A 14874-nucleotide genomic window follows, 5' to 3' on the forward strand; every position below is an offset into this window, starting at 1 on the left:
TCAGCGAATATCAAAAGAAGATGGGCATGCATGATAGTATGATATTTGCAATTGTTATAAATACTTTTTTGTTAGGTAAGCAGCTAGCATTAAATTTATTGAAATGTTGTTGTAACTGCTTTTATTTTTACAGTACTATTCTTATTCTGTGCACGCTTGGTCTACTCTTACTACTTGATATTGAAGAAACGCCAAAGCATTCCCGAGCACTCGGTTGGTGGCGTTATTGATGCCGTTTGAATTTATAGCGTAACTAATTCCAACTACTCAGTATTATTTTTAACTAATTGTTCGTTGCTTTATAAATGAATATTAAATAAATTAATGTTTTACATATTTAAAAAAGCTTAGCTGCGACTATTCAAAAATAATTCAAATCTTCAATGTTTTGCTATCATCAAAACTTTACACTTTGTACACAAAATCTTTAGAGTTGTATATAGTTTCACTAATTCAAATTTTATAGCCTGTTTAGTATTATTATTGTAATCAACGCATAAAATTAAAACACATTTCATTTTGGAATCGCTAAATTGTGTATTTGTGTGTGTGTGTGTTTTTTTTTTAATTAAACATCTTTACTTCAGCGCAGCTATCAACAGTTGAAAATATTATACATTATTCATACATATATATATCGTATCGTACATACAGGGTGCTACTATAAGCTAAACATAGTTTTGTGTTATTTTGAACTTACATACAAACTGTGGAAGAGAGAGGGTTGGGGTTGGGGTTGGGGGTGGCGATGAACATTTAAAACGTTAATACACATAGTCTTGGTTACATATACATACATACAAATATATAGGGGTAATTACTTTTTGAACTAAGCTCCTAGCTAGGCTTGGGCCCAAACACTAAACATAAAATGGAAAGTTGCTCTTCTTGCTGGACTGCAGCATGCTGAAGCTGGTCTCGGCGCTCTGGTTGCTGCTGCTGCTGCTGTGGCTGAGTCTGGCCTGCATGGCGGCAAAGATGCGTGCCGTTTGGCCAGCCGCATTGTCCAGATTCAGTTGCAGCTCGAATTGCGTCAGCGCACGTCGATTGCTGTTGCTGCTGCTAACATGCGCTGAATACTGCCGCATGGCTGCCAGCTGTTTTCATCTGGGCGTTGTAATGCTGGGCAGCTTCTCCAGGAAGTCTTGTGCCAGCACATCCTCAATCTCCTGCAGGCACTGCGCCACAGTCAGCTCGGTGTCGGCAAAGTTGCGCGGATTGGGGCGATTGGTGCCCAGCATGGAGAAGAAGGCGTAAAGCTCCTGCAGCGTTTGCAGCTGCTGAAAGTTCAACATCAAGTGACGATTGCTGGGACGCTGCAGCAGCTGCAAATAAATGAAGCATTAATAATTTCATATATGAAGTTTGGGCTTGACTTACCGGCGACTGATTGGTGTACTTCATGTCCATGAGACGCGCCACGCGTCGCACATGCGGCACATACAACGCATTGGGCAACGCTGCCAGATTGTCTACGCTGCCATTGGGCAGCGGCAGCGGCACCACCTCCTCATGCACATCGAACTCGGTGCCCACAAAGGCCCAGCGATACATTTGGAAGTGCGGCAGCTTCGTTGCCGGCAGCACACAGCCCAGCTCCAGCAGCTTGCACGCCTCCAGCTGCACCGAGCGCCAGTGCTGCATGGGCGTCTGCGCATTGAGGCCATTGCTGGCGCTGGAATTGGACGAAGACCAGCTAACATCTATGCCGGGCAGCAGACGCGTCTGTTGGCTACAAGTAAGCAAACAAATGCTTCCAATTAGATAATTATTTATCTCACATAACTGCTTACTTACCTGCGTTCATCTTGGTCCGCCTTGAGCTCCTGTTCCATTTGCAGAAATACTTGCACCATCTCGGCTATAATAATGGGCCACAGCGAGGTGACATGATCCGGCGACATGCGCAGCAGCAGCACGCGGAAGCAAAGGAACACAGCCGCCTGCACTGAAGGACCCAAGGGCACCAGTCTCAAGCTGTTGGCCAATTGCTCTGCGAATTTGATTAAGGTAATTAAATATGCAAAGCGATTTATTATATTGCAACACATAGGGGGTTATTTTATCGTCGAGTTATATATTTGTTGTTAAGGATAAAAGTCCCTAAGTGATCGCCAATAGTAAAGAATATCGAATTTGTTGCGACTTTACTTATTGGCGATCACTTAGCGACTTGTCTCCATACTGAATTTTTGCAACACTTTTGTCATTCACGCTAATATGCACTTTTATCGATAACTTTTCGATATAAATAGCTGCTAAGCCTTTCAATAATTTCGCTATTATATGTCAACATATTTACCTTGTATATCCGGCATATACTTGTTGTGCTGATCGAACTCGCTGCAGTAGATGACAAAGGCCAGACGCTTGAGCAGCATTGCCCGCAGCTCGTACTCCTGATCGCGCGATGCGAATATGTTGAGGCTGCCCGCTTGGGAAAGCGAGACGCGTGTCATCAGCTCACGGAATGTGGTATTGTCATAGGTCATGAGGCTGTCCATAATCTGGCGCCAGAAGGGCAAGCACGAGATGTGCATTTGAAAGAACGCATTGTCCAGCAGCAGATCCAGCATGTCCTTGCGCCAAGCCTTGCGCGTATACTGATAGCCACTGAGGCTGGCCAGCAGCGCGGAGCAGGCATAGAAGAAGGGCACATTGCGTGCGGTGTGATTCTTTAAATACGGCGTAATGTTGTACAGCAGCGTGGTGACTATAGTGACCACTTTGTCCTTCTCCTGCGAGCCGTAGGCAACATCCAGCAGATTGGATAAAATGCTAGCAAGCACGCTTTGTGCTTGCAGTGAATATTGCTGCAGACTGCCGCCCAGACTGTTGTCCTTGGTGTGTCCATCGGTGTCCTCCTTAACAGCCAAATTGCGACGCAGCCAAGTGGTTTGCTCCAGACAAGCGCCAGCAACGCCCGAAAGCGACTCCACCAGCCTAGCGGTAACATCATGCAGCTCACGCAGCTCCTTCTTATCCGGAAACGGCATTTGCGGACAGCGCTGCACAAACTCATGCAGCAGCATAAGCAGCGCAAACTGCGCAGGCGGCGACAGGTTCAAACCATCGCGTATGAGCAGCAGCAGCGCAGACCAAGCATCCGCCAGCTGCGGCGCTGGCGCAGAGCGCAAATAGAAGTAGAAAAGTTCCAGCGCGCTAACCTCAATGCTCAGCTGTGCGGGCGGCCGATGTATGGGCGGCGGCGACTTGACCACCTGATGCAGCGTCTGCACAAAGCTGTCCATGGGCATAACGCGTATGCTGGACACAAGCGACACAAGACTCAGCTGAGCTGCACACGCCTGCAGCGTTGAGTTGCGTTGAAACTGCGCAGCAATGGAGCTGGACTGAGTGTTGCTGACGCTGCGCTGCTGCCAGGTGACAGCAATGGCAGCCAAAAAGTTGCAGCCATGATGCAGTGAAACAGGCGACAGAAACTCAAGCAGCTGTTGACGCACAGCACGCAGCTGACCCAACGAGGAGTCCCAAATGGCTGCAACGCTGGACATGATGCGCGGCAAATGCGAGAGCACAGCATTGCGTGCTGCCTGCAGCTGCGGATTGCGTGGCGCAGCAGCAGCAGCGCTGGCATTGCTTTCACTAGCATTCAAAAATGAATGCACAATCGAGTTGAGCAGCTGTCCAGTGCTGCTGCTTTGGCTAGCGACGCTAGTTTGCGGATAAGCTTGATTGAATAAATGGGAGAGCGCAGTTTGTTGCGTATTGTCCAGCAAACAATAGTGACAGAGTATGGTAAGCGCCTCCAGCTGGCTCAACACATAGTCCGGTGGCAATTGACGCTGCTGTTGTGCATCAAGCGTAGCCAAACGATCCAAATTGCTGCAAAGCTGATGCACTACGCTGATGACAATGTTGGTGAGACTGCCAAAGCTAAAGCAGTTGAGTGAGCTGGTAACCAAATCTGTCCAATTGCGATGCAAATGACGCAGCTGCGGCTGCTGTAGAGCTCCTAAGACGGCAGCTAGAAACATGGGCTGCTGACTCATCAAGCAATTGGGCAAGTACTTAACATTGGCAGCAGCGCCTGCAGTTAGACGCGTGGGTGAAGCATTGCCAGCTTGCTCATCGCTGTTGGCAGCGGCACCAGCTTGACTGCTGCTCGTATCCTGTCGCAGCTGCTGCACCTCATGCTCCAAGCGTATAACCGACAGCAGCAATTGCAGCAGCTGCAGCTGAAAGCAATCGGCATGCAGCTGATCATCTGCAGGCTCATTGAACGCCAGCACTTGCTCCGCATAGCTGCCGCTTGACCCAGACAGTCGCGCATAGTTGCACACGGAGCTGTTGAGACAGTGCAGCATTACTTTCTGCAGCTTTACGCGCGCCAGCAGATCCGCTATATAGCACGCCAGTCCACGTCCCATGCCCTTAACTATTTCAATCAACTCGCTGCATATTAACGCCAGCAGCTCAATGCTCTCCAGCTGTATGCGCCTGTTGTTCAGTATATCCTGCGCTGTTGCCGGCTGACGCTGCGCATCCAGGCACTCGCATTGAAAGTAGCCACGCGCATAGTAAAGCAGCAGCGTCATTAGCAGCTCCAGCTGCATGCAGCCTCTGTAGTTCTGCGCATACTCCGAGTTGCTTACGCTGCCAGCAAATCCTTTGCCAGAAATGCTTTTCCTATGCCGTATGAGCAGCTGCTTCAGGCTGCCGCTGCTCAGGCTCGTGGTAATGCAAAGACACAGAAATGTGCGTCGATCGCAGCAGAGCATGTTGCGCAAAGTTTGCAGCGCATATAGCGTTTGTCTAGTGTCATAGATGCCCAAATAGAGCAGCAAATGATTGTGATACAGCTGACCCGCTTCATTGTTGGGCAGCTGTTTGCTTAGCGAGCTGTTGCTCTTGAGCGAGCAGCGCAAACTTTGCTGCTCTTGCTCTGCAGCAGCGACGGCTGCGTTTTGTCGCAAAATTTCTACATTTTGTTTGCTTTTCTCCAATGTTTTCGCCCAGCTGCTGGTCTCTAAACTCAGCTGACGTCGCTTGTCCTCCACATTGATAGTCTCCAGCTCTAACTCTGCTGGCTGCTCACTTGTGACTTGCTCCTCCTGGCACTCCTGCTCTGCCTGCTGACTCTGCTGACTGTCTGTGCTTGTTTTTGATATGCAGCTTAGCCGTTTCTTTTCGCTGCTGCTCAACTGTCCCGACTTTGACTTGCTCTTGGGCTTGCTGAAATACTCTTCAGCCGGCTGACAATGCTCCTGCTCTGCGGGCTGCTCCTCGCTGGACTCACCAGGCGCGGGCGTCTTCTCGCGCGTTAGTCTGTAGGTTTTGCGACTCTTAATCTTCTCATGCTGCGTCAGCGCTTCGGTAACACGCTCACAGTCGCCCACAAAGCGTTTGACATCATCTTGCGCGCTTGAGCTTATGGTCAAGCTGTCCTCCTTGTCCAAGCTTAGCTCACGCTGCTCTGAATCCGATTCAAAGTCGCTGCTCTGCGAATTGTCTGTTAGATCCTGCTCCAGCTCTGGCTCAACTGGCGTCGCGCACTCATCCATAGCGCTGGCTAACTTTTGCTCCAGCGGCGTTTGCGGCGTGTCCTTCAGCTCCAGCCTGGGCTCTTCCAAATCCGTTTCATCATCGAAATCATGCGCATTCTCCAGTGGATTTATAATCAAACCTATGGTGCTGACATCCTGCAAAGCTTCGCTAGCCAGCTGCGTTTTGTCGCTCAAGAAATTTGCAGTCTTGTTGGCTTTGCTCAGCGTAACGCCAAAGATTTTCTTGGGCAAATGACGTATGGGGCTCTTCTTCTTGCCACTGGTTACAGTTGTGGCGCCCGCAGCATTGCTCTCCATATGATGATACTTAACATTGCCCTGCTCCGAGCTTATAGCATAAACATCACGCTCAAAACTGGGCGCCAGCGTTGCTCCTTGCTGCTCCTCATCCGCCGCCTCGGCTGCCTCGCGGTAAAGTTGCTGCTGCATGTGCACAATGCCCACGCGCTTGGAGCTGGCGGCCAGCAATATTTTATACAACGGCTTGGTAAGCCTGGCCAAATCGCCACGCAGCAGCGCTGCCTGCAGCCAGTTGGTAACGAATGTGCGCTCTGACATGTATTGCGGCAACGCCAGCGTATCCAACACCTTGAGCAGCGTCTTCTCAAAGCCACGCGACATTTGCTTCTCACGTCCCAAATGCCACAGCAGCGCAAACTTCTTATAGCTGCGCGCCTGACTCTCGCGCAGTCGCTCCGTATTGGCCAAAGCGCAGAGCAGCTGCGTCTCTGCGTGCCGCTCCAGCTGATAACTGCGCAGCGCGTAGCCACTGCCCGGCTGCCCATTGGGCTGCAGCAGCTGCTGCTGCGCATACATGCGATTGCCTATAACAGTCTCCACCAGTCCGCTCTCCAGGCAGCTGTGCAGCTGATGCAGCAGCGCCGCCACCTGCGCATCGTCCGTATCCGCAGCGCCCAAATAATCCCACAGTATGGAGCTCACCAGCTGAAACACGCGCGTGCGCTGCTCCAAATAATTAACATGTCCAAACTTAAGCAGCGGCAGCATTACCACAAAAGTGACGCCAGGACTTGTGGTGTGCTCAATCTGTGAGCGCAGCAGGCTGCCAAATGAAGTGGGTTACAGTCTTGGTTAGCATTTAAATGCAGCGCTACTCACCTAATAAGATCGAACAGCGTTGTAATAGCTGAAACCTGCAGCTCCTTGTCATTCTGCGCGAAGCAGGCAACCAGGCAAAGCACCTTCAACCAGTTGGGCAGCTCGGGCTCTGCAATAAAACAACAAAATTAAAGTTATGCTGGATGAAGCTGCAAATTGTTGTCGCACCACTCTTGTCCAGCACAATGTGCTTATTGCAATTAGGAAACGTTGACATCTCAACCAGCAGCGTGGCCGCCAACTTGATGGCGCCACGCAGTCCAGCGTTCAACTGCAGCTCGGCCAGCTGCTGCACAATGCGTTGCGTTTGAGCATCAATCGCCGGCTGCTGTTGCGGCTCATCGGAGGCATCGCTGTCGCTGCTCAGCTCGCTAGCGCTAAGCGGCAAACTGAGATTAAGCAAACGCAGCAGCTGCTTGGAGCGCGGCACAATGTCCACGCGTAGCAGCCCAAACAGTCGCTCGATTTGCGCTTCTCGCTGTGCACACTGATGCTCCAGCACCTGCTCGGCCATGAACAGACTGCTGTTGTGACTGCTGCTGCGCTCCAGCTGCACCTTGACGCTGCATTTGTTGTTATTGTTCAGCTCCAGCTGCAGCAGCTGACGCGCCAAATAAACCTCAAAGAAGATTTCATATTGTCGTATGCATTTCTCTAGTATAGAAAATCCACGTTGTGTGGTGGCCTTGGTTAGTTCATCTTCCAGCTGAAACTGTGTGCTAGGCTCCGGCGGTGCGCTCTTTGGTGGCTGCTCCTCAGGCTCCGGACTGTGCGCCATTGTATTGGGCGCCAGCTGTATGTCCTTGGGGCGATGTTTCTTAGGGCTGCTGCGTATGAAGGGCACCTTAGCCTTTGCCTTGATTTTCTTAATGCTGCGCGGCGTATCCAAGTCCGAGCTGGACTGTTGTCCAGTGTCCGAGGCGCTAATCTGCAAGCCAAAAGCAAAAAAAGAGCATAAAATAGAAATTCTTGCTATTTTCTGCTTTAACTTACATCTTTGTCTAGTTCGGACAGCTTGCTAAACGATTTTGCTTTCTTTTTGGGACTATAACGCACTACACTTTGATTGGAGGCGGAGCGTCTGATGAGCTCCTCATCATTCGGTTCATTGTGCTGCTCCCCAAACTGATTCAAACGCGAATCGGATTTGCTTTTCTCCAGCGCATTGCCTGTTGTATTGCAGTCGCTGCTTCTATTGGCGGGCAGCAGCTCATCCGCCTGCACAGCCGAATGCTCAATAAGCTTGTTAAGCTTTATAGGACTTCTGTTGAGTGAAATAAAGTTAGTATAGGTTATAGTAGCCAGTGCTGGGCACTTACGTTATCATGGGCTGCACACGTGAAACAATCTTCATGCAAAGCTTTAGCGATGCGGTGATTTCATCGCTGCTTAGCTGCTCCATATGCAGCGAGAGCAGCTGCGTAATGGCTAAAAATACTTTGGGCAAATACACGCGCGTAGTTTCTGTATACATCTCCAGTGAAATGGTTTCCAGCAGAAATTCGGTCAGGACGCAAATTTCCAGCACGCAAGGATCACCGCTGCCCACTTGGCTGTTGAATTTGTTGTCTGCAGTGCTGCAGGCGGCAGAGTTGGCAGTGGCGCTGGGCGCTTGCTGACAGGCGCGCTCAAACATGTTGGTCATGTAGCTCCATATATAAGCGGGATCAAAGGTAGCAAATAGCAAATTGGCGGACTTCAAGGCGTCCGCATTGCCGCTGGAAATGTACATGGTGCGTATAATGTCGTGCAGCACAAAATCCAATACACCGCTGCCAATTTCCGCCTTGTCCAGCAGCGACAGCATAATGCGATATGGCTTCAAGTCCATGGGCTGGCATTCCAAGCTCAAGCGCAGCGTGTTCACCAAGGCGCGTATCAAAATGGGTCTGGAGTGTGTCACAAAGTAGGTTTCCGCCTGCTGCTGCTCCTCGGGCAGCGTTGAGTCCAGCGAGAGCGTATCGTAGTTGGGTGAGTTCTTGGTTACCTCGCTGGCCAGCAGCCAGCTGAACAAACGTCTATTGAGCGACATATCACGTCGTAGTATGGTATTCAAACCGTTTGTGACCAGCAGCACCAGCTGCACCACATCCAGCAGCTGTGTATGCATGGGAAAGCCCAGCAGCAAAAACTCCAGCGTATTGCGCTGCACCAATATGAGCGCATCATTGAGGCAGGCGCAGAGCGCAGTCATCATTATTTCACGATTGTGTCCCATTATGTACACCTGCTGCTGCATGTCCAGCCGCTTGTTGTAGTGCTCCAGCAGAAAAGTGATAGCGGGCAGGCGTATGGCAGCGTTGTTGGCTACAGACTCCCACAGCACCGTATAGAAGTGCATGGGATTGACGGCATGACAAACGTTCTTCAGCAGCGCGCTTATGCGCTCAAAGTGATCCAGTCCGCAGTCATAACCGGGCAGCACGCCGCTTAGAAAGCCACTCAGCGCTGGACGCAGTTTGTCGCCCAGCGGCACAAAGTAAGTTTCGTATATGGTGAGCAGCGCAGGACGCACATTCATGGCTGCATAGCCCAGTAAAGGAAACAGACCAGCGCTGTAATTAAATAAATGTTAAGTAATAGTTTGTTTTAGTTGCTTGTTTTACTTTACCCATAGATAAACTCTGTAGCTAGACGCTCTGGTCCCGTTTTGCTGAATATAACGCTGTAGGTTTCTAGCGCCTTCAAGTGCACGCCGCTGGGCAGAGCTGGATGCATGCATTGTGCCAGACGCTTGGCTATCTTCAAGCGTCTGGGTATAACCTGGTACTGTGAGTTACTTGATATAGCCTATCGCCAAACCGAGTTCATTGGCATTGTTAAAAGTAAAATATATATAAAATTATTTAAAAATAAATATGAGCAACAAAATTTATCATTATACTACAGCAAAGTCAGACAGTGTCGACGCTTCGCTATATTAACTAGACCTTTAACCTCAGCTACTTGACCTGTTTAACTATTTTGTACAGCGCGCGAGCGACAGAGACAACAAATCTGTTATTGTTTACTTTAATAGCGCGTAATTAGTATGAACTTCTCGCTTTGCAGCACAAAGTATTAGTTATTTAGGTTTTACCGTAGTTTTACTCTACTATAATATACTACACATTGACAGCCAAAAACTAGTTTTACTATATGCTAATGAGTTACGGAAAGAAAGCATTCTCCCACATTTAAAGTAGCCGTAGAAACTTTTGTACAATGAATAACAAAGCGCACAAAATGCCAGACCAACGATAATGCTGCTGGTCATGAATCAGCATTGAGCAAATGCTGATAAGTAACAACTTGCCTATCATACACACTTGGGATTTAGCTTGTGAATTACCCAACTTAAGCGTTTTGAAACAATCTATATATGTTATATTATTTTATACCTTGCTGAGTTTGCCCAATGCTGAGATGAGATCCGCCCACTCACTGGAGTACTCGAAATTACGCAGTGCTTTGTCAATATTGGTCATGTATTGTCTGTACTTGGCCTCGGCCATGAGCTTTTGCTCCTCCATCAGCAGATCCGCAGACTCCATGGCGACGCGGCGCTCTGCGCGTGTCTGTCTGTGTGTGTGTGTCTTGTATTGTTAGCTAAAAGTAAGATACAACAAAAATGCACAATAAATAATCAATAACAATTAACGAACACTTGTTGGAGCCGACGACAGCGTAAGCGTCCTTGATTTGTTGTTGTTATTGTCTTTTTCGTTTTTTTTCTTTCACCCGTACATATTTAATAACTGTGGCAAATAGCGCACATGGCTTTATATATTCACTTCACTTCCAGTGCTACTTGCTTTAGCTATGGCGAGTCACAAGATAATGCAATATTTTCTGCCAACAATGTAATCAAGCAGCGAAAATTTTTAGATATACACATTCACAAATGTCTGCCCTGCTCAAAGCGTATGTACATACATATGTACATTTGTATGTGTACGTGTTTGTGCGTTGCGTTATTTAAATTTCGTTTAACTAAAACAGTCTGTGCACTATGCATTTAAGTTTTGTTAATTAAATTTTACATTTCACCTTTTAACCCTTAGTGGGCAGAGCTTTTGTCGAAAATTTCTCCCGTATTATAATGCAAAATGCAATTTCTGTGACGACCAGCTGATGACGAATTTTTTTGCTCACACCATTGCTGGCAGCTTAGCCATTTCTTAGCTAGTTTTGGCTTTTTTACAGCCAAACAACAACATATTAATTTGCTGCTTATAAACAATGTATGGAGAGTGTAAAAATAGTTTAACAGCTTAATTATTAACGACGTTTTTTTTTTAGCCATTTTGAAGTACTTTTTTTAATGTTTCATGCTGCCAGGCAAAAACAGCTTTGAGTTCTAGCTTTAATGTGTCAGCGCTGATTGTTTACCCACAGCTGTTCGTGCTAAAGCGATACGTAAGCGATAGTTTTTTTTTATCGTTAAATTTAAATAATTAGAAACAACGATTTTTTTAAAGTTGTAATCAATAAATTTATTTCCTGCAATAAACTCAATAAATTACTAGAGAGTATATAAAATTATTGAAATACTTGTTATGCAAATAAATAAACAAAATTTTGAATGTAAATGCAAAATACAAATCAAGGCAACTTAAAAACAAATAAATGAATAGAATAGAACGCACGCAAAAAGTTTGCAACTTAGGGACGTGTTATAGTTTAGTAGATGAGGTAATTTCATTCACTTGTAGTTGGTCTTTACTTCTTTTTCTTCTGCTTGCCCTGACTAGCGGCGGTAACTGGAACACCAGTTAATGTAGACAGTTCCTTTTTAAGATTTAGTAGAATTTCAACTTCAGGCTTCCAAGCGGCAGCATCGCCGCTGGCTTTTAAGGAACGCACCTTCTCGCCTTGTTGGGTTATTTGAGCCTCTAACGCTTTGACTTTATCGTCTGAAGCTGCAACGGGTGCGGCGGCGGCGGCAGCAGCTGGTGCTGTTGGTGCCTCCTTGGCAGACTTTTGTGCTGCCTCTAGTTGTTTCTTAAGATCGAGCAGTACATTCACCTCGGGCTGCCAGACAGCCTTGTCTTTAGTGCTGCCCTTAAGCTGGCGCACCTTTTCGCCTTGTGCCTGCACAGCTTTCTCCAGATCGGCTACAGTTTGAACACCTTTTTGTGGTACTGCTGGTGCTGACTTTTGTGCTGCCTCCAGCTGCTTCTTAAGCTCCAACAGTTTGCTGACCTCTGGCTGCCAGACGGTCTTGTCTTTTGTGCTGGCCTTTAATTGACGCACTTTGTCCGCTTGAGCCTGAACTGCAGCCTCCAGTTCGGCGGCACTAGCTTGCGCTGGCTGAGTTTGCGACTGCTGTGCACCGCCGTATTTGCCCTTGAGCTCATCAATGTATGTCTGCTCCAGCTTGGCAAAGAGTGGCGCTGGCTTGCCAATCTTATGGCCAGCAGGCAGCAGCAGCGTAGCCAGAGGTTTGCTGCAAAATAAGTGAACAGGAATATAGAGATTACGCTGGATGAGTATATATGATGCACTTACTCAGCATTGATTGGGGTCTGCTTGGCATTGAGTTGAGCAAAGAGCGTGCGTGCAGTGGTTGGCATATAGGGGAAGAGCAGATTGGCCAGCAGACAGGCTATATTCGCCGATAGACCTATGATGCTGGCAGCGCGTGTCTTTTGCTCATTGGTGCCCTTGAGTAGCACCCAAGGCTGTTGAGTTTGCATATAGCCATTGCCATGACGCGATATGGCCAAGAGATGACGTATGCCATCGCGTAGTTTAGCCTTCTCCATAGACTGCACGTAACCACGCAGTTCGCGATTGATTAAAGCCAAGAGCAGCAACTCATCCTGGGTAAGCTGCACCTCTGGCACGCAGCTATCGAAATTCTTTTCGCAAAAGACCAAAGCGCGATTGACAAAGTTGCCCAGATTGTTAAGCAGCTCCGAGTTGTTGCGTGCAGCCAAATCGTTCCAGCTGAAGCTAGAGTCTTGTCCCTCGGGACGAGCTGAGGCCAAGTAGAAACGCCAGACATCAGCAGGTATGCCCGTCTCTTGTGCATCATTGCCAAAGACACCAATGCCGCGACTCTTGCTGAACTTGCCGTCCTCATAGTTTAAATACTCGGTGGCCATAATATGACTGACTAGCGTATGTCCCTTGTTAATGCCCAATAAGATGCTGGGCCACACAACCGAATGGAACGGCACATTGTCCTTGGCCATGAACTGGAACAGCTCCACATCAGTGCCCTTAGCTGGCTGCCACCACTGCTGATATTCCTTGGTGTAACGCTTCGTCATGGACACATAACCGAAAGGCGCATCGAACCAGACGTAGAACACCTTCTTCTCGAAGCCCTTGTGCGGCACGGGAATGCCCCATTTAAGATCACGTGTAATGCAGCGCGGCTTCAGACCCTCACGCAGCCAGGCGCGAGTTATAACACGTGCATTATGCGTCCAACCCTGCTCCGAGCGTTCCACCCATTCACGCAGCTGCGGCTCCGCTTTAGGCAAGTCGATAAACAGCTGATCTGAGTTGCGTAGCACGGGCGCTGTGTTGCAGACCTTGCAGCGTGGACGCACTAGCTCGGTGGCATTAACCAGCTTGCCACACTTGTCGCATTGATCGCCGCGAGCGTCTTCATAGCCGCAGCCAGGATGCGGACAGGTGCCTTCAACAAAGCTGCAAAACAGAATTTTTAGATTTGTGATTTTTTTTATCAACCTGCTTATTAAACTTACCGATCCGCCAAGAAACGATCGCATTTCTGGCACAGCAGCTGTTCCACGCTTTCAGTTAGCACATAGCCTGCCTGATAGACATCGTGGAAAGCCTCTTGTACAATGCTATGGAGCAAATAGAAATATAAGCAACAGTTTTAATTGCTAATAAAACGAAACTTACTCTGTCTGCTCCTGTGTGGTGGTTCGACCAAAGTAATCAAAACCTATGCCAAACCAGCGATAGATGCCATTGTGCAGCTCAAAGTACTTGTCACAAATCTCACGCGGTGTCATATTCTCAGCCAGCGCCTTGTTCTCCGTTGCTGTGCCATACTCATCTGTGCCACAGATCAAGAGCGTATTGTAGCCTGCGGCGCGGGAGTAACGCGCAAAGATATCCGCTGACAGGACACAGCCAATGATGTTGCCCAAATGCGGCACATTGTTTACATAGGGCAAGGCAGAGGTAATGAGCACATTGCGCTCTCCCGCCTTGGGCAACACAGTGCGTGGTACTACAGCCTCCGTGGATTGCGTATAAATAAAAGCAGCACGTGCTGCATTGAGCTCCTCGTCGGTAACAGTGTCGGCCACAGTAGGTGTAGTGTCTACCAGCAGTTTGCCTGTAACATTCGAAATACTATCACGCTTGAGCGGCACATGGTAGAGACCACCATAACGATTGGATTGCTGCAAAGCGCTAAAGCTAAGCTGCTGCAGTGGCTGCTCGGCGAGAGCCTGTTGTACTTCTGGCAGCGCCTTGATCTTGTCATACCACGAACGCAAATTCTCCACCTGTTGTGCACCCTTGAGCGTGCCTTCTGGCGCTAGCAGTGACCAAACAGCAATATCCGCTGAGCTCAACTTATCACCCGCTAAATACGGTTTGGACTGCAGCGTATCGTTTAGTTTCTTCACCAGTCCATTGAGCACTGGCAGCGCATTGGGATCTGCGCGATGTCCCACGCCCATGTGATGTGCAAGCGCTGGCGCTAGCAGTGTTGTGCACCACTCCAGCCACTGTGCGTGTTAAGGAAATACAATTAATTTAACCTTCAAAAGCGGCACAAACAAGAATACGCACCTCGTCGCGCTGCTGCGACTCCCCTTCTCCATCGCCAAACATATACTTGGCTATGGCGGCTAGCGAGAACAGTCTCAAGCCATTATCCAGCTCCAGCGTGGGCAGTACCAGCAAATCCTTATATTTAGCATCTGCAATCGCGGATATTAATTGCATCAGTTAAATTCCTGTTTTCTTATTAGCGCAAGACACGCGCCACTTGTTCTTACCGTTTAGGTTAACCAGCTGCAGTTGCACTTGACGCTTGGCGAATTTGGCCAGCATCAACAGCTGCAGACCAAAGGGATTTCCCTCATTCGTGTAAATAATCATGGTTTAACTAGTTTAATACAATTTACGTGGCAAAAAGGGTTTAAAAAATTGAAATTTACACACGCACACGAGCTCGCCACATTAGAGATGTGTATCGATAATGACTAAAATAACACACTGTCATTCTCAAGCTAAACACAAAACACAG

At 48.3% G+C, this 14874-nt stretch overlaps 2 protein-coding genes across 2 annotated transcripts; both read right to left on the minus strand.

The window, feature by feature from the left end:
• Window positions 1-517: 517 nt before the first annotated feature.
• On the minus strand, window positions 518-10761 carry LOC108596778 (protein dopey-1 homolog). The gene is made up of 11 exons (XM_017982877.1): window positions 10677-10761; window positions 10028-10235; window positions 9259-9437; window positions 7967-9202; window positions 7641-7911; window positions 6816-7575; window positions 6648-6756; window positions 2303-6591; window positions 1798-1993; window positions 1381-1732; window positions 518-1325 (listed from the first exon to the last, which is right to left on the minus strand). The coding sequence occupies exons 2-11, from the start codon at window positions 10178-10180 to the stop codon at window positions 1104-1106; spliced, it is 7767 nt and encodes a 2588-aa protein (XP_017838366.1). The 5' UTR covers window positions 10181-10235; window positions 10677-10761; the 3' UTR covers window positions 518-1103.
• Window positions 10762-11202: 441 nt separating this feature from the next.
• Window positions 11203-14809, minus strand: LOC108597627 (methionine--tRNA ligase, cytoplasmic). The gene is made up of 6 exons (XM_017984270.1): window positions 14624-14809; window positions 14415-14545; window positions 13512-14350; window positions 13349-13453; window positions 12138-13289; window positions 11203-12075 (listed from the first exon to the last, which is right to left on the minus strand). Exons 1-6 carry the CDS (start codon window positions 14724-14726, stop codon window positions 11349-11351), a joined length of 3057 nt encoding a protein of 1018 aa, XP_017839759.1. The 5' UTR covers window positions 14727-14809; the 3' UTR covers window positions 11203-11348.
• Between the last annotated feature and the right edge of the window lie 65 nt (window positions 14810-14874).

The sequence above is a fragment of the Drosophila busckii genome, chromosome 2R (assembly GCF_011750605.1).
Source record: "Drosophila busckii strain San Diego stock center, stock number 13000-0081.31 chromosome 2R, ASM1175060v1, whole genome shotgun sequence".
Lineage (NCBI taxonomy): Eukaryota > Metazoa > Arthropoda > Insecta > Diptera > Drosophilidae > Drosophila > Drosophila busckii.

Excerpts from the sequence above, each read along its gene's own strand:
- LOC108597627 (XM_017984270.1), bottom strand. The coding sequence starts at position 14,726 with ATGATTATTTACACGAATGAGGGAAATCCCTTTGGTCTGCAGCTGTTG. Across the intron at positions 13,454-13,511 it reads ACCACACAGGAGCAGACAGA|CATTGTACAAGAGGCTTTCC; the intron begins GTAAGTTTCGTT and ends TTTGCTCCATAG. Across the intron at positions 12,076-12,137 it reads CAGACCCCAATCAATGCTGA|CAAACCTCTGGCTACGCTGC; the intron begins GTAAGTGCATCA and ends CTTATTTTGCAG.
- LOC108596778 (XM_017982877.1), bottom strand. The coding sequence starts at position 10,180 with ATGGAGTCTGCGGATCTGCTGATGGAGGAGCAAAAGCTCATGGCCGAG. Across the intron at positions 7,912-7,966 it reads CGTGTGCAGCCCATGATAAC|AAGTCCTATAAAGCTTAACA; the intron begins GTAAGTGCCCAG and ends TTCACTCAACAG. Across the intron at positions 1,994-2,302 it reads GTATATGCCGGATATACAAG|AGCAATTGGCCAACAGCTTG; the intron begins GTAAATATGTTG and ends TCAAATTCGCAG.